Source organism: Bos taurus, chromosome 21, assembly GCF_002263795.3.
Source record: "Bos taurus isolate L1 Dominette 01449 registration number 42190680 breed Hereford chromosome 21, ARS-UCD2.0, whole genome shotgun sequence".
NCBI classification, from domain to species: Eukaryota; Metazoa; Chordata; class Mammalia; order Artiodactyla; family Bovidae; genus Bos; species Bos taurus.
Window position 1 is genome coordinate 44880734 of NC_037348.1, and position 22650 is coordinate 44903383.

The window sequence follows — 22650 nt, forward strand, 5'->3', positions numbered from 1 at the left end:
AATGTGAATAATATGCCCTCGTGTTATTCAACAATTCAACAATGTTGTCACCATTGATTTCCATTTGGAGGTTCTTTGACTTAGCATGACAGACACAATGTCTTTAGAGCTGTCCCTTTATCACGAGGTTCCTTCTTCCAACTCCCCAGAGGAACATGACCAACCACCAAGGCACCAGGTAAGCAGATTGGCACAATCATGTCTCTCGCTTCTCAGCTTCAAAGGATTAGTTAACAAGTAGGATAGCTGGGGACCCTGGTTCCCCTAACTCCCCCAACACTTGAGCAAGAGCATTTACTACTGGATACCAGGGTGTGTCTCATCTCTGAATCTGGCCTGTGGGGCCATGGTCTTTCCTCTTCTAGCAGACACCACATCTCTTCTTCATCGCATTCTCACTACCAAAACAGTGTCAAGAACTGTGAAGAGTCTGCAAGCTAACAAGTTAGTTTGGCATAGCTTTGTGGGTGCTGGCAGAAGGCTGAACAAAACAAAACAAAAGACTTAGTTTCACACATAGAAATAGCCCAAGTATCACTTTCTTGTTTGGTTCCCAAGCTCCAGTCCCCACAGGACAAAGCAAAGAGGACGAGGTGACACCTGTACATGCAGAGGGTCACATTACAGGAGAGGAATCCTGAGCACAGGGAACTCAGATTGTTTATGATGTCCATTGCTTCATAAGGAGACAGTCTTTACCTTCACCTTCCAAAGCTCTAAGCACACCTGCCCTTTGTTCTAGACGGAGGTATTATCTCTTCTTTATCTTCTCTATCATACAAACATCCTTGAAAAATATTCCAGAAAAAAAGACAGTCAGTATCTCTGTTCAGAAGACACAAAAACATAAGCAACCTATATAGAATTATCTAATAAATACCTTCTGCAAACAGATAAAGAGAAATGATCTCCCCATTTGTTATTTACTAACAAATGGACCAGACCCTTGCATCAGTGGGTGAGAATATGCTTCCCTGATCACCTCTCAGTGGACCTGCTTCTATTTCTCTTTCTGACTCTTCTCAAAATTCTCTGTAAGATTAAAAAAAAAAAATTCTTTTTTAATTCTCTGTAAGGCTAAACTTATCTTTCATCTGTCTCTCAGGTCAGTGTTTCATAACAACCATTGGCTATACAACAGCAATTTAATGGATTTCAGCAGAGTGAGGATGAATTAAAGATTTCTGAATAGAGGGTGAAGACAGATTATCTGGATATCCCTGTCAACTAATGATTCTTGACTTGTCTTGTTTTCAACTCAGCAAAGATCCCGATATTAGAAGCTATTTGTCAATGATTAAGAGGGGAGAGAGGATGTCAATGGGGAAAGCCAAATTTGAGCAGTAATTGAATAAATTCAGACTTACATCCTCATATTCATTATTTCACTTGAGATAATCTACTTTTAACCACTTCAAAATCAAATTATACATTACCCTCACTCTCCCTATCTAATGGAGATGATACCAATTGATTCTTTAAAAATACCAGGCTTTCAAATATTACTTAGTACCTCTGGGCTAGAAAACACTTCAAAAGTCTAATCTGTACAATCTGATGCCAAAAATATTTTTCTAAAAAAAAAAAAAATAGCAAAACATTCTGGGAGGCATGCTTTAAAAAAATGTCTAGTTTTTTAAACTAGCAATACTTTTATGTTGAGAGACATGTTAAAATATACTTACTGCTTATTGGCCCACAGTAATCAGTTCAGAAATATAAATATTAGATCAATATTTAACCATCAAGGGAAAAAAAAATACTGCTACATCAGCTGATTTTTCTCTCTTCGAATTTAATGAGTTTACATCAAAAAATTAGGTAGTCATTTTACATTTACGGAATAAAAATCTTTTTAAAAAAAAAAAACAATACAAAGAGTGAGCAGATTTTAACCAAGTGTACATTTCTTTTTGTTATACGTTTTAACAATTCATCTCATCATATTGCAATGTGCAAATGCATTTGCAGCACCCATTACAATCATGAATCTAAATTTAAGGAAGTACAGTGCTACTAATGGCCCTCAGAAGAAGCTCATTACCTTCTGTTAAAAACTCTATGGTATATAAGCCTTACATAATAGTGCTACTAAACCACCATTTGTCACAAGAACCATCATCAAAGTTTTCCGGAAATGAGTTCACACATGAATTAAATATTTAAAAGGTGAAAGTTTCCTTATTTTAACTTTAGCGAGATCTTCCTTTTTCATTAAGAAACACTTTATAGTTTTAAAGCAAAAGCTGATAAGAGTCCAGATAACTAAAACTGTACTCCTGAGTTCAAACTTACAGATAAGTCTTTTGTAAATAGTTCTCAATAAAATATCCTCCCTCCCCAGCCCCCTTGCCCCAAATCTTGAATTTTTTTCTTACAAAACTTTGGTTAAGAGTATAAATATTTCCAGGCAGATATGTATGCCAAACAATAGCAAGAACAGTAAAGCCCAACTAATGACTTTAGGTTTTAGAAATAGAAGGCAATTAAAATGTACTCAAAGTTACATTAAGAAAAGCTTTCACTGGGTAATATTGAAACAGTCACAAAGGTTAAGAAAATACTGATATCAAAGTACAAATGACTACAATGTTAAAATAGACAAAAACTACTATACAAGAGCCTCTTTTAAAATTAAAAATAAAGAACACAACACATGAGTCAGGATCGCTTTCCTGTTCTACTCATGAATTTTAGTCTTTATATTCATAGGGTTGGTTATGTTGACATCTAGGAGAGTTTCTTATGACATCTGATGAAGTCTCTTTCCAAATTCAGGCGATGGGTCTTCCCTAAGGAGCTTCTTGACTTGGCCACATGTTGGTCACTGTACAATTTCGAAGTAGTGCAGTATCGCCATGATGTGCTGAGGCATGAAGACATATCCCGTGTACAGTGCCATCCCCACGATGGAAACCAGCATGGAATCTGAGTCACAGTTAAGGAAACTTCATTTGATTTTTCTCAGTTTATCTAAAACTAAATTCCCCAATTTTTGCAGCAACTGTTTTGTGTGGAAGTATCCATTCACTTAATTCTTTCTCATCCCTATCAAGTATTTATAGAGAACAAATAACTATAATTATAGCTGCTCACCTGAACTATTGTTAAAAACTATTGTTTTTAACAATTTTATTTATTTATTTGGCTGCCTCGGGTTTTAGTTGCAGAATGTGGGATCATGTGTTTGTGACATGTAAACGCAGGTGCAGCATGAGAAGTCTTAGTGGCAGCATGTGGAATCTAGTTCCCTGACCAGGGATTGAACCTGGGGCCCCTGCATTGGGAGTGATGAGTCTTAGCCATGGGACCACCAGAGAAGTCCCCATTCTAAATTTTTTAAGCTCATTTTATCTTCACCATCACCTTGCATGGGGCATACTATTATTCTCCCTGTTTTATTTCAAAACATCAGGCTGCTTAAAATGAAGCAGAGAAAGTGACTGTTAACCTAAGAAATAGAAATGTATAGGAATAAAATTGTACAGTATTTAATGACTGCAAAAGGTCTTCCGACGTGAATAATAAGAATGTCTGATCCAAAAACTTTAGAATTATTTAGACTAGAATGTGGTAAGATATTGATTTTAGGGCCAAAGATAAGATCAATCATAAGTATATAAACTGATAACATATATAACTGATAAGTATATAAAGTGACATAAATTGATAACACCAGCTATATTAAACACATATTATTCTCACTAAACTTTGCAATGTCAAACAAAAGTCATCTTGATAACCTAAACCACAAACATTCTGCACTGTGGTCCTTTCTCTGCATTCCAAAAGGAATTTAAACTGTATAGACACAAATCAACAGAGTCCTCCCTTTGGGCCACGTGAAACACTGTTAACAAAAATTATGTAAAACCTAAGGATTTCTAAGGGAGTAACTGCTTCTGAACTAGGACTGTGTTTCAGTCACTCCTTCATTCATATCCTCAACCTCCCCTCCCCCTACCTCTTGTCTTCCATACATTCAGCTCTACAAACTGGTAGTTCTAGCATACCTTACATTCCTCTGTGAGAAAATAGGGTTTAAATAAACAATGTGCTTACTACCAACTAATATTTGTATAACAGTTTAGTTGACAAATCTTTTATGTATTATCTCACTTGACCTTTACAGCTTTCAGCTTTCCTGTGAAATGTTTATTGACTACCACTCTTCAGAGACTGAGAAAACACTGAGGGGACTTGTCCAAGGCCACACAGGAAGCTTTCTTTAGAGTCGGAGCTCAAACCTGACTCAAACCCTAAGTTCATTCAGCAAACATGGGTGAAAAGTCTCCCACAGTGATTGCTTTTTGAAATGCAACTAAAATCACAATGATTTGGGGACTTTCCTTGATGGTTCAGTGGTTAAGACTCCACGCTCCCAATGCAGGGGGCAAAGGTTCGATCCCTGGTTGGGAAACTAAGATCCCACATGCCACACAGCGCAGCCTGAAAAAAAACAAACAAACATGATTTTATAGTGGGATCTCACAGTCTTCATGGGAGGGGTCAGCCTACATTCAGTCTTAGCTTTTAAGTGAAGGTTGGTCAAACTGTGGGTCCTGGGATGGGGAAGGCAAGTTCTTGATGATTAACAACCATTATTTGGGGATTTACATTTTTCTGGTGGGGTGGGAGGAGCAGTGTGGTGATAGAGTTAGGAGGAAGACAGAGAGAGGGCCACAGTGGACATTCTTAGTCCTTCAGTGTGCCTCACCATACCCAGAATGGTTGACCCAGACAACCCGGACACAGGAATATCCTAAAGCGGGATTCATGAAGAAAATGGACAGGCCTTTGGAAACGAGTCACTAAAGATGGTGGTGGAGGCCAGTGTCACATCTGGAATGACACCAGTGACCCCACTGGGGGTGCCTGGGTTAGTGCTGCTGTCCCTGTGAAGAACTTCACAAGAGGAAGAAGGGGGTTTGCAGGAAGGAGGTTGCCCCGGAGGAGGTGGAACTGGCCACCTTGGTGGAGACGCAGATGTCAGGTGTAGGTAATGTCCACCCATGACAATTTTTTTAACTTACTTTTTAGCCCCCCTTAATTCAGTTCTTTCTTAAACAACCAGCCTGTATTTACCACTTAATTTCTTTTTTTAAAAAAGTGTATGTGTGTGCTGTTTCCACATTACTGTTTATCATCCACACAACCATATGCCTTCTATCCCTCCAGGCTATAGACACTCTCAGGTCACTGATGACCCCCTACCAAACCCAATGGCTATTTGAATTGACACCATTTTCGTCTTTCCTCTTCAAAACCCCTTCTACTCTGGGTTGAGGTACTTCTCTGGGGGTTCTCCTTCCTTCTCTCACATCATTTTCCTGTTTCACTGGTTCTTTTCCCCTGTCTGCCACTGATATGTAAGATGGTTAATGTGCTTTTCTCCCAAATATCCACTCCACTTCTCCTGCTAGTACAGCTGTCATGTTCCTTGAGTGGGCCTTATGCAATCCCATCTCCAGGGACAAGCCCTGACTGATCTGAACCAATTAAGATCTTCTCTTTGTAACAATGCCCACCCCCAAATCTGATCAACCAGTTCAAAGTTTAAGACCTCACCAATCCTAAAAGAAATCAATCCTGAATATTCATTGGAAAGGCTCTTGCTGAAGCTCCAATACTTTGACCACATGATACAAAGAGCTGACTCGTTGGAAAAGACCTTGATGCTAGGAAAGATTGAAGGCAGGAAGAGAAGGGGGTAACAGAGGATGAGATGGTTGGATGGCATCATCAACTCAATGGATACAAATCTGAGCAAACTCCAGGACATAGTGAAGGACAGGGAAGTCTGGCATGCTGCAATCCATGGGGATCGCAAAGAGTTGTACACGACTTAACAACTGAACAACAAAGATAATAGCAGTAGCAGCTTTCATTCTGTGAATATCTAGTGTGCACCTGGAACTGTGTTAAGCCCTTCAGTGAGTTTAAGTAACAGCCCAAAATCAGAGTAAGCAATGGAGCCAATTCCAAACCAAATCACTCAAACCTCCAAAATGTGTTCTTCACCATTACCATAACACCTTCCTATGAACGAGAAGTCCTATTCCTCCAAATAAAACCTAATCATTCTCTCAGCGACTCATCCCTTCTTAGATGAGGCTTTCCCTAACACTCGCTTTTTCCATTCTTACCCCAATGTCCTGACAGAAGTAATTACTCCCTGATGTTTGTCAAACTCTTTATTAAATGTCACAGTGCTTATATCTGTAGATTTATCTCATCCAGATTGTCAACTCCTTGAACACAGGAACAATGTCTAATCATTTTTGTATCTCCAATATCTAACATAACACATGCTTAAAAAATGTGTGATGAATAAAGGAATTGCTCAAGAAACATTATTTGACCCTGGATTCACTGTAGTGCTTTCTACATATTCCACATATGTACTGTGACTGACAAACTCTACAGTGACTACAGCGAAGAAACACAAAATCTTTTTCTAATTGATATTTTCAAAATGTTTTTTGGTTTTTTTATACCTTTTATGTAAGATTTATGAGTGTCTACACCAAACAAATGAAATGACATAGTAATAAAATTCAGGTCATTGGCTCAAATTCAAGTAAGAAGTAATTACTAAAAACAGCCATTTGAATGATTATATTACCTACTCTTTATGGCACTGTAATCCTTCAATTTATTATGGAAAATGTATCAGTTATGGAACATGCATAAATTTAGCTTAACAGAGACTATTCCACATAAGATAGGAATCTGAGACTTAAGGTCAATTTTGTGAACACTAAATTCTCAAATCTTTAAAATTTTCTTTGCATATAAAATCAGGATGTTTTTCTAAATAAAACAAGAACTTACTGAAACTTGAAAAGATTTTTTTTTTGGCCTGATTAAGATATTAGACACTAGAGCTCATGACATTCTATAGCATTCTGTTGTAATGAATACATATGGAATAAGAGGACATATCTATACCTGTGGCTGATTCATGCTGATGTTTGGCAGAAAACAACAAAATTCTGTAAAGCAATTATCCTTCAATTAAAAAACAAATTAAAAAAAAGAATAAATGGCAATTATATAAGCAAAATTCAGCTACTGGATACTTAATGGGGTGAAATGGGAAGAGGAAGAAGAGAGACCCGCAAGAAGGGGTGTAAAGGGGCTTCATATGTATTAGTAATGTTTTCCTTCAACTAGTTGGTAGCACACTTTCATTATATTATCCTTTAAGGGGTGTTTTGCATGGTAGAATAGTCAATAATTTTTTTAATAAGTAAAAATTGCAAAGGAAAATGTAACTGTATATCATACTAGACTAAAAGCTATTTTATTTGAAGGATCTTCTTCCTTGACAAAGTTTGGGTTAGGCATCATTGGATCTAATTTGTTCTTAGGAAATAAATAGAAAGTCTTAGCTCTTAGAATAAATAACTCTCAATTCTGACCAAAATAAACAAAATCACCAAAAGTCACTTGAACCAAGATGCAAATGCCAATTTATTAGCTGCTCGAAATAATAATAATAACCCTAAATTTTTACCCAGAACCACTTATTAAACTTTTATTCTGTTTCCCTCGAAAGTTTCTATATTCTGACCCCAGTTCTCCTAAATATCTTCAGAATCGTAATAATAACTCTCTAAAAGTAAGTTTGCTATACAATTAAATTTCAAAATTATTTCCAAAAATTATCCTAAAGCTCAACCAGAAAAGAATATTTTTCTAATTGAAGTACAGTTGACTTACAACATTTCAGGTATACAGCTAAGTGATTCAGATATACAGATAGATTCTTTTGTAGATTCTTTTCCATTGTAGGTTATTATAAGGTACTGAATATAGCTCCCTGTGCTATACAGTAGATCTCTGCTTAACTAGTTTATATATAGTAGTATCTATTAAACCTAAATTCCTAATTTGAACGTTAAGTCACTCAGTTGTGTCCGACTCTTTGTGACCCCATAGACTATAGCCTACCAGGCTCCTCTGTCCATGGGATTTTCCAGGCAATAGTACTGGAGTGGATTGCCATTTCCTTCTCCAAGGGATCTTCCCAACCCAGGGATGGAACCCAGATCTCCTGCATCGTAGACAGACGCTTTACTGTCTGAGCCACCAGGGAAGTCCACACTCCACTAAATAAGGGACTATTTAAAACTCACAACTGACTTAACTATACAATGAAACTCATAATAAGTGAACAAATAAAACAATGGGACCATGAGGAATTTCTACTGGCCTTAATAATCACCTTGCAAAACATGCAAAAAAAGAAGAAATGCCTTTTATAATAGCTTTCTACAAATGCAATTTAAGCAATTTCAGCCGTGTAGTTGAAATAGCTCTAAATACTGAGTTGGATATTCCCTGAGAATGCTTGGCTCCATTTATGATGGCAGTCTACTGACATTCTTAGGCCTTGGTTTTATTGTGACATTTGCAAGGTTGGGGAACCTGTGACCTTCACCTCCTTAGAAATGTTCTCCCAAACAAAGCTAAAAGTATACTATCTAGAATACAACAGCTATTATTTGTTATCTGAGTCCTTGAGTGGATTTCTCAATCCACTGCATTCTTTTAACACGCCTCTCAAATTTTAAAGTGTCCTTGATACAATGTAAAGTTCAAGAAATGGATACTGGAATCACCACAGCACTAGAAGAGACCTAGGTCTGAGCTGACATTTTGTCAATCCCTGATTGTGCCAAAAATTATCTGATTACTAGTCTCTTTATCTATAATATGAGGATATAGATAACTTACCTTTCAGGGTTGATATAAATCTATTCTTCAACAAAAGGTAACATAATCTTTATTGAAATTACTGTTTTAAGGCTTGGGCACGTAACACTATGACTCAGACCTCTGTTTGGAAATTGCCCAAGGTCACTCTGCTATTAACTTGTTGTTAATTTATAGTATGGACTTCCCTGGTGGCTCAGATGGTAAGAGCGTCTGCCTACAATGCAGGAGACCCAGGTTCGATACCTGGGTTGGAAGATTCCCTGGAGAAGGAAATGGCAACCCACTCCAGTACTCTTGCCTTGAAAATCCCATGGATGGAGGAGCCATGGACGGATGCTACAGTCCATGGGGTCGCAAAGAGTCAGACACGACTAGGGCATCACAACTCTCTGAACCTGTTTCTTCTCCGTAAAATGAAATCCCTTCCTGCATCAACATGTTCAGATTCCACTTGCTTAGAGAAGGCATTTAGGCACCATTTCTCAATCACCTAATGTAATCCTCTGAGATGCTGACACACACACACACACAGATACACACACAGAAAATGTAAATATCAGTGCTACATAATACACTTATATTAGAAGGTGACATAATCTATATTTAATGTTACATAATATACAAAGGTGATAGAGTAATCTTTCCATTTGGGCTTCCCAGGTGGCTCAGTGGCAAAGAATCTGCCTTCTAAAGCAGGAGACTTGGGTTCAATTCCTGGGTTGGGAAGATTCCCTGGAGGAGGAAATGGCAACCCATTCCAGTATCCTTGCCTGGAAAATCCCATGGACAGAGGAGCCTGGTGGGCCACAGTCCAAGGGGTTGAAAGAGACTTGGACAGGACCGAGCGACTAGACCACAACCAACTCTCCACTTACCAAGCCCTTACTGCTGTTTCCACAAGCATCAGTTAGCTGTACAAGACTAACCAGGTTCATGCTTTAAAGCAGGCTCCATGATTCAAGCAATACAGAACTAAGCTAGTGAAATCTAGACTAACAAACCAAAAATCTCAAGAACTAAAAAAAGTCTTTTCTGTTTTGTGTGTATGTAACTGCCTCTACCACTGATTTTGGAGTGCTTCAGAGGGAGTGCCTCGGCTGCTCTTTGCTTCTAGCTGTAGTGCATTGTTAGACAACGCCGGGACTTCGTCAATCATCAAGAACTGAGCAGATGATGTATAAAATAGATATCTAATGAGAACCTACAGTAGAGCCAAGAGGAACTCTACTCAATGCTCTGCGGTGACCTAAATGGAAAGGAAATCAAGAAAAGAGAGGATATAAGTAAGCATATAGCTGATTCACTCTGCTACACAGCAGATACAACAAAAGTCACCGTACTCCAATAAAAATTAAAAACAAACAAACAAAAAAAGAACTGAGCACATAATGTGCCAAGACTGTGCAGGAACTGCCAATAAATGTTCAAGGGCTGAGTGAAAAATTAGAGGTTATTTATAAACCTGGACATAACTTAAATATTTTATGGGTTCAATGGATTAAACAGCAAATGGATGTGAAGCCATATATCTGTGTATTGTTTTCTGTTTTCTTTAACAGGAATCCTCAATTAATCACGAGCTGGTAAGTTCCCAGCTAGATAGGAAAAATAAATAAAGACGTTTTGCTCATACAAGGAATTGGCCACCCTAGGCCTTTTCCCAGCAACCTAAAAACAAAACAAAACAGGAAATGCTTTAAAATACAGTACATCATAAGCTTGCAGAAACTAACATTCCTGCCCTAACCAGTAATCTCACACTATCACCACCTACCTTAGCAACCTGTTTGCAAGACTCTGGAGAAACCAAAATTAGTTCCTCACTGGGAAAAGAGTAAAGGTTTTTGTTCGAGTGGGTATGATTTATTCCTCTTCACTGAATAGTTTCAATGTTTTTAGTCTCTGATGGCCCTGGTCACATCAAAAAACAGAGCTAAAATGTCGTTTTTCAACCTTCTACTAGTCAACCCAATCTTCTATTAATCAAATTCCTTTTGTAAAATGAACTCTCTGAATGCTACTTTTATCCTTGCTGCTGCTGCTGCTGCTGCTAAGTTGCTTCAGTCGTGTCCGACTCTGTGCGACCCCCGAGACGGCAGCCCACCAGGCTCCCCTGTCCCTGGGATTCTCCAGGCAAGAACACTGGAGTGGGTTGCCATTTCCTTCTCCAATGCATGAAAGTGACAAGTGAAAGTGAAAGTGAAGTCGTGTCCGACCCTCAGTGACCCCATGGACTGCAGCCTTCCAGGCTGCTCCGTCCATGGGATTTTCCAGGCAAGAGTACTGGAGTCGGGTGCCATTGCAGTGGAAAAGTGCCATTCTCCAACTTTTATCCTTAGATATATTCAAAAGTTTTGATAAATCTAATTTATTTTAAGGAACCATCTGAAAGAAAACAAAGCATCTGATAAAGTATAACCACAGGCTGTTTGGTGAAAAGCAATCAAAGTTCTAAGGGAAAGCAGGTGTCTGCTGTTAAACAATGCTATGGAAAGGAATCTCCCTTATTACTGCAGGTTTTGTCCCTTGACCGCAAAAAGAAATGTGCTCAGTCTTGTCCGACTCTCTGCAATCCCATGGACTGTAGCCCAGCAGGCTCCTCTGTCCACAGGATTTTCCAGACAAGAATACTGGAGTGGGTTGCCATTTTCTTACTGCAGTTTTTGTTCCCTGACCTTGAAAAGAAATGCTAAGAAAGCTTATTTTGGGAATTGCCTGGCAGTCCAGTGGTTAGGACTCCATGCTTTCACTGCTGAGGGCAGGTTTTCACTTCCTGGTCAGGGAACTAAAATCCTGCAGCCTCAGAACACCACCAAATGTTTAAAAAAAAAAAAAAAAGTTTTTTTCCCCCAAATATGTTACTTTTGATACTCTGGTTGTCATATATGAAAGCAAGTAGAAGATACAGTCCAGTATATGTCAGCCAATTTGATATTCTTGGGCCATAGTAAAGGACGTCATGGGCTTCCCTGGTAGCTCACTGGTAAAGAATCCGCCTGCCAATGCAGGAGACATGGGTTCAAAGCATTGATTGGGAAGATCCCCTGGAGAAGGAAATGGCAACCCACCCCAGTCCAGTATCCTTGCCTGGAAAAATCCATGGACAGAGGAGCCAGGCGGGCTACAGACCATGGAATTGCAGCAGAGTCAGACACAACTTATCGACTAAACAACAACGAAGAACATGACATCAGCATCAGAGGTTAACGTTAGCAGGCAAAACCCATTCTCTGAGCTTTCTGTAGTGTCTGTCATACGTAAGTATGGAAACTGATTTTAGAACAACTCAATGATGAACTCTTTAAAAACTAAACAAGCAAAAAAGTCTGCTGCTAAAACCAGCAATGACACTGTTCAACTCTGAACTGAAATCCTAGAAATGGTTTGCAGATCTGAGCCCAGAGACACTGAAGCTACGTATGGCTATATCCCTTTTTAATTAGAGCTTCTGTTAATCTAATGAAGATCTGAAGTCCCGGAGTCAAGGGGTGGGGGGGGGGGGGTGAATTACCTGTTTGCTCTAAAATATAATCTGCTATAACACATTTCTGAAACGTCAATCAGCTCATACATAACTAGGATTTGTTTCATATGGGATTTTTTCATAAATTAGGGGAGCCAGATTAGTGAGAAAAGAATACTAATCTTCAACAAGAAACATCCCTCAGCTCAGTGGCTGCAAGTCCTTATAGCTCTATTTTAAGAAAATTAAAAATTAGTGTCTGCACCGGTTCTCCCTTTCCAAAAAGGCACACCTCCCAGCTGGAAAAACTCTCCGCTAATGACAGGCCTGCACCGCCTCCTCCAAGGCAGCCCACACCATCTCTGTCACACCCCAGCATTTCCAGTCAACTCTGTCCATCAATTTTTAATGTCCCTTGGGGCAGCCTCCAGTCTGCTTGCCCTGGCTATCCAAGTTATCCCCCCAAATGCTAACCATTGTTCTCATTAGAAGTTGCATCAGTTTTGAGGAGTCTGCGCCAGTGGTATTTTCCCATAAACTATCTTATTTGAGAATTTTTTCAGGAACACATACAACACATAATGGGGTTCACCGGTGGCTCAGCAGTAAAGTATCCGTGTGCCAATGCAGGAGATACGGATTAGGTCCCTGGGTTGGGAAGATCCCCTGGAGGAGGGCATGGCAACCCACTCTAGTATTCTTCCCTGGGAAATCCCATAGACAGAGGAGCCTGGTGGACTACAGTCCACAGGGTCGAAAAGAGTCAGATACAACTTTGCAAGTAAACAACATCATGTGATGCCAAAATTCCTGTATTAGTAATAGTTCTTTTCATAACTTTTGATCATAAATACTCCTCATTCCATAACTGCTATTTTTTTAAGCACTGCAATTCATGAAAAGTATACATCCTCCATTAAGTAGATCTTCTGGAACATGTAGCTTTAAGCATTGGGCTTTTTTTTTTTTTAATCTAAAGAATTTATCTTATCCTTACCCCTAAGCATCACCAATGTTAACAACACTCAAACTCTGAGCTGGGGTTGGGGAGAGGTCACAAAGTCCTTGAGAATATGAAGCAGTAGAGAGAGGATCCACATTCACCTCTACTGAAAAATCACTTGTATCACACACCGAAACACTGTAGATTACATGTGCTTTGTCCCCTCAACCATCAGCTCCCCATGATTTTCCTGACATCCTAGTATAGGAGACTTACTCTTTGTGTAGCACAGTTCTGGTCTTTTGTTTTTGTCTTTTTGTTACTGTTGTTTTGCTTTTATATTCCACCTTTCTCAAAAGAAGAGTTTTTTTTTTCCCCCCACTAAGGGAAAATACTATCCTAAGGAGTACAGATAAGGGATAGTCTAACATTCTCATGTAGCCAGCCAAATATCCAGGCAGTATGAAACAGGCGAGAGCAGCGATTTTCAAACTAAAGCCCACTGGAGCCCTGGAGCAACTTTTCAAAGGGCTTGGATCAGTTAGGGGAATCAGTTTATAAATCAGCTTCCACTGTTTTCTCTCCTCCAGCTGATCTGAGAACTGTGATCTGCTAGTTCTCCTTCTCATCACTCCCTCCCCACTTACAATTTCACTTCTCCCACTTTACTTCCAGAATCTTACAATCACACATTTCCCCAGACTATAAAATAACATCCGGGACAGCAAGCAAAGGAATGGTAACTAACTTACTCTGTACTTTATTTCATTCAAGTTACAAATTTCTGGCACAGCTCCAAGCCTCATCCATCTGTGTAATAACATGAATTTGGAAATGAGACACCTTTCCAATCTGGACCCCACAAAATGCCTCCTGCAAACAGGATACAGAGAAGGGCCATTCTGCCATCAATGAGGCAGTGGCCAGAGAATCCACTGCCAACATTCACAAGTACACCCATGGAGTCGGCTTCAAGAAGCATGACCCTCAGGCATGAAAGAGATCCAGAAATCTGACATGAAGAAAATAGGAAATCCAGATGTGAGCAGTGACACTGGTTTTAATAAAGCTTGGCCAAAGGGATAAGGAATGTCCCATACTGTATTCATGTGTGGTGGTGTGGCTGCCCAGAAAACATAATGAAGCTAAAACTTCACCAAATAAGCTCTATATATCAGTTACCTATGTACCTGTCAGCACTTGCACAAACCTAGAGTTAGCGTAGATGAGAACGAACCACTAGTTATCAGATAAATTAAAAAGCAACAACAAAAATTTTTAAATATAAAACAAATAAAACAGCAACAATAACAAGGTGAGACAGGAGTAAAGGTGTTTACATAAAAATCATTTGGACAAGAAAATGACACTGAGTTTTGTTTTTGTTTTTTTTGCTGCACCATAGGGCATGCAGGATCTTAGTTCCCAGACTAGGGACTGAACCCATGCCCCTGTATGGGGCGTGTGGAGTCCTAACCACTGGACCACCAGGGAAGTCAGATGTTAAGGCTTTTCTGACAGAAATTTAAGACTGAGTTCACCTACCTGGCTTCAGAGTGAGGACCAGCTTTGCTAAATCAGATCATGTGACGAACATTTTCTACGAATTGTATATGGAAAAAAATCATAGTTTAAAGCTTCTAGCAAAAATACACAGTATTTTTTTAATAGCAAAAAAACCCCTCCTGTTATTGTCTAAATTTACTATGAAAGATTTCCAATGTCAACTTAAATGAGTGAGAGGATACGTAGTATGTGCTTTGTGTTCTTTTAGGGGATACACAAACAAAATGTCTGAATACCACTGGGCTGGAGAATTGGAAGTATTAATTTATCAGTTACAGTTTTTCCTACCTCAGCTTTCCTCATTGAGTCCCCTCCCTGACAATGGAAAACTGCCTTCATTCCTCCAAAAGGCAAAAAGGAAATGGCATAAAATACAAAAGAAAGACTGAAGATTGTTGAGAAGAAATTCTTTCCCTACCTAAGTTGGAAGGTAGTACAGAATGTTCAGGTTATTTCGAGGTTATTTGGAAATCCTATTTGACTTGAAAGTACCTTAATAAAATCTTTCTAAAAGGCATTAAGCTTGTTTACTAATAATTTTTTTCTAAAAGTAACTTTCTGATATTAAGAATTTTGCCTAATCACAGGTTGATTTTTACTGGAAACCTATTTAAATTGTCAGATGGTTCTATATTTACAAACATTTTCTTCAAAAAAGGAGCTCATTAAGAAAAAACAAGTTCTAGTAGAAGACACTTGGTGAATTAGGGTTTTAATAATTTACTGACTAGCTCAGAGAAAGCTCTCCCAAAGAGACAGACAATGGTACCCACTGGCCTATACATAGGGGTTTTCTTTGTCAATTTTGTTTTGTGTGCTGTGTTTATTTACAAAATATACTTTATATAGAAAATATACAAAAAACAGAGACACTTCATTGTAGGGAACCATATCAATCATTATTAGTACCTCCAAAAGGGCATAGCAAAATATATTCTTCAAACAATTCTCTATTGGCTTATAAAAGCTTTGATTTCACCAAACTACACGCACCAAAACAACACCTATTACTTTCCAGGTGTTCAAAGAATGAAGACGCACAGGCAGCTGATGACAATGGTTGCCTCGAGGTGGCTGGGGCAGGGGTGGAAGGAAGACTTTCACCATCTACATTTCTGCACCTTTTGAGTTTTGACCCATGAGGATGTATAAACTATTTTTCATTTATAATTCAAGAAGGTGTACTTTCTAAACTCTCAAACACACTACTTATTCAAGTATATTCAGATGTAAAGAAAAATCTTTCTCAGGTCCAGCTTTAGACATTTGAGGATACAGCACCAGCTTTAGACATTTGAGGATACAGCAAAACTCTAAGAATACTCTAGTCGCTACTGAAAAGAACATGCGAAAGCGGGAGTAGTTCAGTCGTATCTGACTCTTTGCAACCCCATAGTTCCTGCCAGGCTCCTCTGTCCATGGAAATCTCCAGGGAAGAATACTGAAGTTAGTAGCCATTCCCTTCACCAAGGGATCTTTCCAACCCAGGGATCGAACCTAGGTCACCTGCGTTACAGGCAGATTCTTCACCATCTGAGCCACCACTGAAAAGAACATACAGCTTAGAAAATGTAATGCTGGGGCTTCCCTGGTGGTCCAGTGGCTAAAATTCTATGCTTCCAGTCAGAGGGTCCAGGCTAGCTCCCTGGTCAGGAAACTAGATTCCACATGCTAACTAAACAACACAGACACGGTGCAATCAAATCAATCAATAAATAACAAAATGCTGGGGAGGGAGGAGGGGAAACAGTGGTGGGGGAGTGAGAGGTACAAACTATTGGGTGTAAGACAGGCTCAAGGCTGTACTGTACCATGTGGGGAACATAGCCAATATATTGTAATAACTGTCAATGGAAAGCAACCTTTAAAGTTGTATAAAAATTTTTTTTACAACGTATGCTGCAGTGAAGATCAAAGATTGAAGATCCTGCATGCTGCAACTAAGACCTGGAGCAGCCAAATAAATAATTTTTCTTAAAGTCAGATTGGAGTACTCTTCTACCAGATCTTCCAAGAGCACCCCTTTTTACCAAAATTAAAAACGAAAGTCCTTACAAAGACCTCCAGGACTTCCAATGAGTCTGATCTCACCGACTTCTACTCTCCCCAGCGCTCACTCTGCTCCAACCATACCTGCCTCAGTGATGGCCTTCATCCACGCCAGGCAGCTATGGACTCAGGGACTTTGCAACTGCTATTCCTTCTGCCAGCTACTGTCTTCTGTCAGATGTCTACCCTGCTAACTCCCTCAACTCCTTCATGTTTCCACTCTCAAGTACGCTTTCACAATGAAGCCTCTCCTGAGACCTTGTTTAAAAATAGTAACTCCATCCTATCCACACATTTCTTATCCCCTTTACCTATTTTTGTTTTCCATATGCTTACCACCTAACACACTATATATGTCACAAGTGCAGAGTCCTAACCACTGGACCACAGAATTCCCACATAGTTCACTTATTATAAAAGTTCCCAAAGACAAGGATCTCTGTCTTGTTTGCTCACTGACACATCAGAAAAAGCACCTAGAGCCAGCATCTGGCACAAAGTATACACACAGAAGCATCCAATTAATAAACAGCCTCAACCTGCTTTTTCAATTGTACTTTCCACCTATTCTGCCTTAAAGAATCTGTGTTCCAGCCAGTCAGCCTGGCATACTCACTCACCATCCTAACACATCTCTACACCCCAGTCCACACCTTCTTCCCATGTGGGGAAAATGCAGCCAAACCCTCAGATACCTCCCTCTGCAATTTCTCTAATCGCTCTTCCTGCCCTGGGTCCCAAAGCACTCAATGCCCAGCTCTGTCAGCTGAATGGGGTGAGGGGGAAGGGGGAATCTGAGAATATGTGTAAATTCTAGTTTTGCCTGAACTTGGATTTAATTTCCCCGAAGGAAAAACTGAAGTTCATATTCTTGGAAACTCAGAAGAACTCAGTACATTGAAAAAAATTTTAATTAAAATAAGTTTCAAAAATCCCATTCCTAGGGTGTGTGTATGTGTGTGCATGGTTTCCACTCAGAATGAAAAGAGCTTTAAGTCTCAAGAGGAAAGGAAAAAATGTATATTCCTATTTCCGACTTTATCCAATATTTAAATGTCAGGGAGAAAAAATGTCAGTGAGAAAACTGTTACTGGATCTGCGTGACTCTACTCAAAAGGTATGAGCACTTCCCTTCACGTCCAGAACTCACACTCCATGCCTAGGAGGCCCTACCGAATTGGATCCGACCTCTCCTGCCACTCACCCTACTTTCTCCACCCCAATCGCACAGCTATCCTTGAAACACACCAGACATGCTGGTGCTTCAGGGCATGGTTACCATTCCTGCTACCTGGAAAGCTCAATCCCCTGGGATTTTCTCCCTGCTTAAATCTTTCTAAATGTCTCCTTCCTGACCACTCTAGCTAAAATCAAAGAACAAGACTTCTTCCTTAGTTCCTATCCTCATCTCTGCTGTTTTTTTTACCTCCATAACATCTATAAGAACCTAATAATCTATATTTTTATTTATTTATCTAGTGGCATTAGAATACTTTTATATTTTATTTGTAGGTAAATCTCTACTCTCTAGAATGGGCTTCCCAGGTGGCACATAGTATCTGCCATTAGAAAGTATATAATACTTGTGGAACAAAGAATTTAACAAATGTACATATTTTACAAATGAGGGGACAACAATGCAAATTTTGTAAACATCTCCAAAATAAAAGAAATTCTTTCAACTGACAGCTTTTTCTACTTCTTTAAGTTTGAATATAACTGAATGTTGTTCATCAGAAACAATCCAGTTCCAAAGCTACTCTAAAAGTGGCTTAAAATCAGCACTTCTGCAACATATAAGCAAATATTTGTCAAGCATTATTTGTGTGCAGTAACATGTTCCTGAACAACAACAAAAAGAACTCTTTCTTTGAAAAAATCATGGTCTCTCGGGGGGGAAATCTAATTTCAAACATACACCAAAAAACTGCCCACATTTTGTTTAAAATAAACTAAAGTATAAAATGCCATGGAAACATAAGAAGCCATAGAAAGGTGGCAAAAATAAGTGATAACAAAATACAAGTTTATTTAGTTTTTCTTTAATTAAAAAACAAGGCTAAAATAAATTTTATGTATGCTTCTAAATTATGTTAACAAAGTATCTGTTAATTTTCCATCTCCCCTCAACAGCATGGTTAAAATGTTATTGGGTGAGCCACACTACAGGGAGTGTCTCACTGGTTACAAAACCCGTCTTGGTTACAAAACCTGGTCTTTTCCTTTGCCACTGATGACTTCCAGGAAGGAAAGGGGATTTCTGAAACATGTTAAAGCTTCCCCTCAAGAGGCGGAAATAAAAAGTTCCCAGCAGATCTCCTTCTGGTTTTTGCAGATCTTATTATTTTTTGTGTTTTAGTTGAAATCATGTGGTTACATAAACCAATGAGAAGTCAAATGCTTCAAAGGCAAATTTCCACAGAGGTACTACAGACAATTTCATAATTTATTTCTCCACATCAAGCCCCCAAAGCCATCATGGAGCTATTTACAGGACATTGTTACTATTGCAACATAGTACAAAAAAGCCTTAACACCACTGACACTGTAGCATTTATCTATAGGCCAAAAAAGCCTTCAAGAGTAAAATCAAGAGTGTAGACTCTGATAGTGGGGCATTACATTCAACTTCTGATTTCTTAAAGAATTTAAATTTACCACAACACTGTTTAAACTCACTTTTTAGTCATTTTAACTAAGTCAAGAGATGGTCTCTATTTTACTATACACTTTACAAGGATGACCTCATGCACTCCAACCTACAGAACTTAGAGTGAAATTAAACTGCAAAAAAAAAAAAAAAAAATCCTAACTAAACTACAGCTACAAGTAAATGATTCAGGAAACTAGAGCATGCTTTACATTCAGATTTTACATCCAAAATATGCATTCTGGTTCTTAAATTCCAGGTTTGAAAAGAAATGCCAACAGTAATAAAACTAAATGTCCTTATAGAGCAGCTAAGATGCCTCAAAAGTGCTGAAACAGAAGACAGCTTTGAGTACAATCTTATGCTAGTTCAATACAAATAAACACTTTTAAGGCTTGGAATGAAATTATCTCACTCTACCACAATGCAACAATGTATTCGCAAAGTTGTTCTGAAGCTACTTCAACTAAAGCTCATTGAAGAGGAGCGGCCCTCCATGGGGCATGCATGCTTTGTAAAGTATTTGTCTCATATTGGTCCTCAAGTTCTTTTTTAAAAAGTTCTATCATTATTAATATTTATTCTGCAAGAATTATATCAAGGAACGTCCATACAGATTCAGGAACCCTTTCTTCACAATCATGAGTTATTCATTGTGGTTATTAAAGTTAAGATGAGTTAAGATACAGGAAAAGTGTTTAGCCCAGTTGTTTGGCTGGTAGTAAACGCCCAGTAGTCATTAACAAGTAGTTATTAGCTATCTACGAAAACACAGTTTCAAACACTATCTGCAAATAACCATAAATTCCTTTTCGGGCTCTCCTGTTCCGGACTGTGCAAACAGAAAATTAATGAGTAAAACACACTTTTAAAACTAACCATCTTGAAGATCAAAAAAGGTACAATTAACAGAGCTGCTTTCAAAAACTGAATTGGGATGCCATAACACAAATTCACAATTTCACTTGAAGGCTGATAAACTAGTTAGCATTCTCATTAGGATCGAAGCCAGCTAAATCAGGGACAGTTAAAGGTCAAAAGCGCCCAAGCCGGGAGCGGTCTGTTTCACTACCCGGTCCCCGCCTCCCACAGGAACAGCAGACCGAACCGACGGCTGGCGCGACCGAAGAGCAGGCGAGGGCACACCCGGTAGACGTCTCCCTAGGGGATCTCCTCCAGTAATAAAGACGCCTCTATCTCGGGTCTGGAGACTCACCCGCGACCGCTGATCTCAAGAGTTCTCGCCCCCTCGGCCCGCTCCCAACCGCAGGAACGCCACCCGCGCAGCCCCCACACCTCGGCCCGCGTGTCCGTCGCGCAGAGGCTAGTCTGCGCGCAGCTCCCGCGGGGCCGGCCCTCCGCCCTTCCGCCTGCCAGGCCCGGAGCCCGAAAGGATGCCGCCCCGGCCCTCCGCGCCCCCACCGGCACCGCGGCCCGGGCAGGATACTGAACACAGTCCGCTCCCAGGGCTCCAGCATGTAGAGCGCCGTGACCAGCAGGTACTGGTAGTAGAACCAGGACATCTGCTTCCAGGCCCGCGCCAGCGCCATCCCCGCCACGCGCCTCCCGCGTTGCAGCCAAACGTCAGTCTGTCCGGCCGGCCTCCCGCTAGCGTCCTAGAGCCCCCCGGCCGTCAGGCCCGCCCGCCCGCCACCCCGCGCCCATTGGCCGGCCAGGCCCGGAGCGTCACCCGTGGGCACGCCCAGCCCCGCGCGCTCCCGGGCCGCCGCCAGCGAGCCCCGCCCGGCCGCGCTCATTGGCCAGGCCCAACCTCGCGCGGCTCCCGGCCCTCCGCGCTTCCCACTCCCGGCGCCGCGCCCACGCGAGCCCGGGAACTGTCCCCGCGAGAGCGCCCCGCCGGGCCTCGCCCTGAGGCCGTTGGTGGGCGGGACCGTACTGCCCGCCGGCTTGAGCGCGGGGGCGGGCGCCCCTACTAGGGCCCAGAAACGCCGGTTGCAAAACTATCTGTGGTATAGCAGTGACTCCTTAGGCGTCCTAATGGGCTCGGGCATTACAAGTTGAATAGAAACTTATTAGGGTGCTTAACTCGTGCAGTTTACGATCTAGAGAGGGAGACAGGCATTCATCACACCAATGCAATTAAAGCTGTGATCGGTGCTGCTGCTGCTGCTACTGCTAAAGTCACTTCAGTCGTGTCCGACTCTGTGCGACCCCATAGATGGCAGCCCACCAGGCTCCCCCGTCCCTGGGATTCTCCAGGCAAGAACACTGGAGTGGGTTGCCATTTCCTTCTCCAATGCATGAAAGTGAAAAGTGAAAGTGAAGTCGCTCAGTCGTGTCCGACTCTTAGCGACCCCATGGACTGCAACCTACTAGGCTCCTCCATCCATGGGATTTTCCAGGCAAGAGTACTGGAGTGGGGTGCCATGATCGGTGCAGAGGGAGAAAATAAGATGCTCCGAGAGAGTGTGGAGGCGAACATCCCCCACTCAAGGAGGTCATGAAAGGCATCTGTGAAGAAGTGTCTGCCCACCTCTCTTAGTAGCTGTAGGTGCCCTGTAGGTCAAGGCCGGGAGAAGGACGGTGATCTGGTTGGTTATGCAGATGACAGATTGCTTGAGATCCGTCGGTGGGGCAGATATTTCTGGAGATGCGCTCTTAAATGTTCAGATTTTCCCACTAACAAATGGGCCCCGACGTCACACACACCTTCAGGAATGAAGATGCACGATTAACATGTGACATGATACTATTAAATGGCCTGCTATTTAAATGTTACAAGGTTTATATTAATAGGTTAAGTAGTTTTCTGCTACACTTTAAAGCTTTGATGGTTGACAACTATTTATTTAGAAATATCAAGTACTGTTCAAGAGCTAAATAGTGGGTATAGAAAGCCAGATAGACTGAGATCTGCCTTCATAAAGTACCCAGTAACTACCAGGGAAGAGAAGCAGGTTAATTGATTACAGTGAGATGTAGTAAAGGGTATTTTTATGTTTTGTGTAGGATGCTATGATAGCCCAGGAAAAATCACATTGGGATTGTAAAAGCCTTTGGGGAAATGGTGCTTGAGCTGAGTATTAAAGGACAAGTAGAAATGGGAGGATGAATGGGGTGGAGTGGATATTACAAACACTGGACTATGGATCCCCTATATGAATGCCTGGTGCTTTTAAAGAGCTGGAAGAACTTCCCTGAAAAGAGAAAAAAGAAAGGCTGAAAAGAAAAGGAAAATAGTGTAGATAGCAGCAAGAGGTAGATAGTAACCAGGTACTATAACCTAAAACACCT

General features: G+C 40.6%; 1 protein-coding gene and 1 non-coding gene across 2 annotated transcripts; one reads left to right on the plus strand and one right to left on the minus strand.

The window, feature by feature from the left end:
• Window positions 1-1778: 1778 nt before the first annotated feature.
• SPTSSA (serine palmitoyltransferase small subunit A) lies at window positions 1779-20969 on the minus strand. Its single transcript, NM_001195042.1, is given in 2 exon segments — window positions 1779-2928; window positions 20843-20969. Coding segments are annotated over 2 exon segments (207 nt in total). The 5' UTR covers window positions 20946-20969; the 3' UTR covers window positions 1779-2824.
• TRNAC-ACA (transfer RNA cysteine (anticodon ACA)) lies at window positions 8907-8979 on the plus strand. Its single transcript has one exon. It is a non-coding gene; the product is annotated as a tRNA-Cys (tRNA).
• Window positions 20970-22650: the final 1681 nt, after the last annotated feature.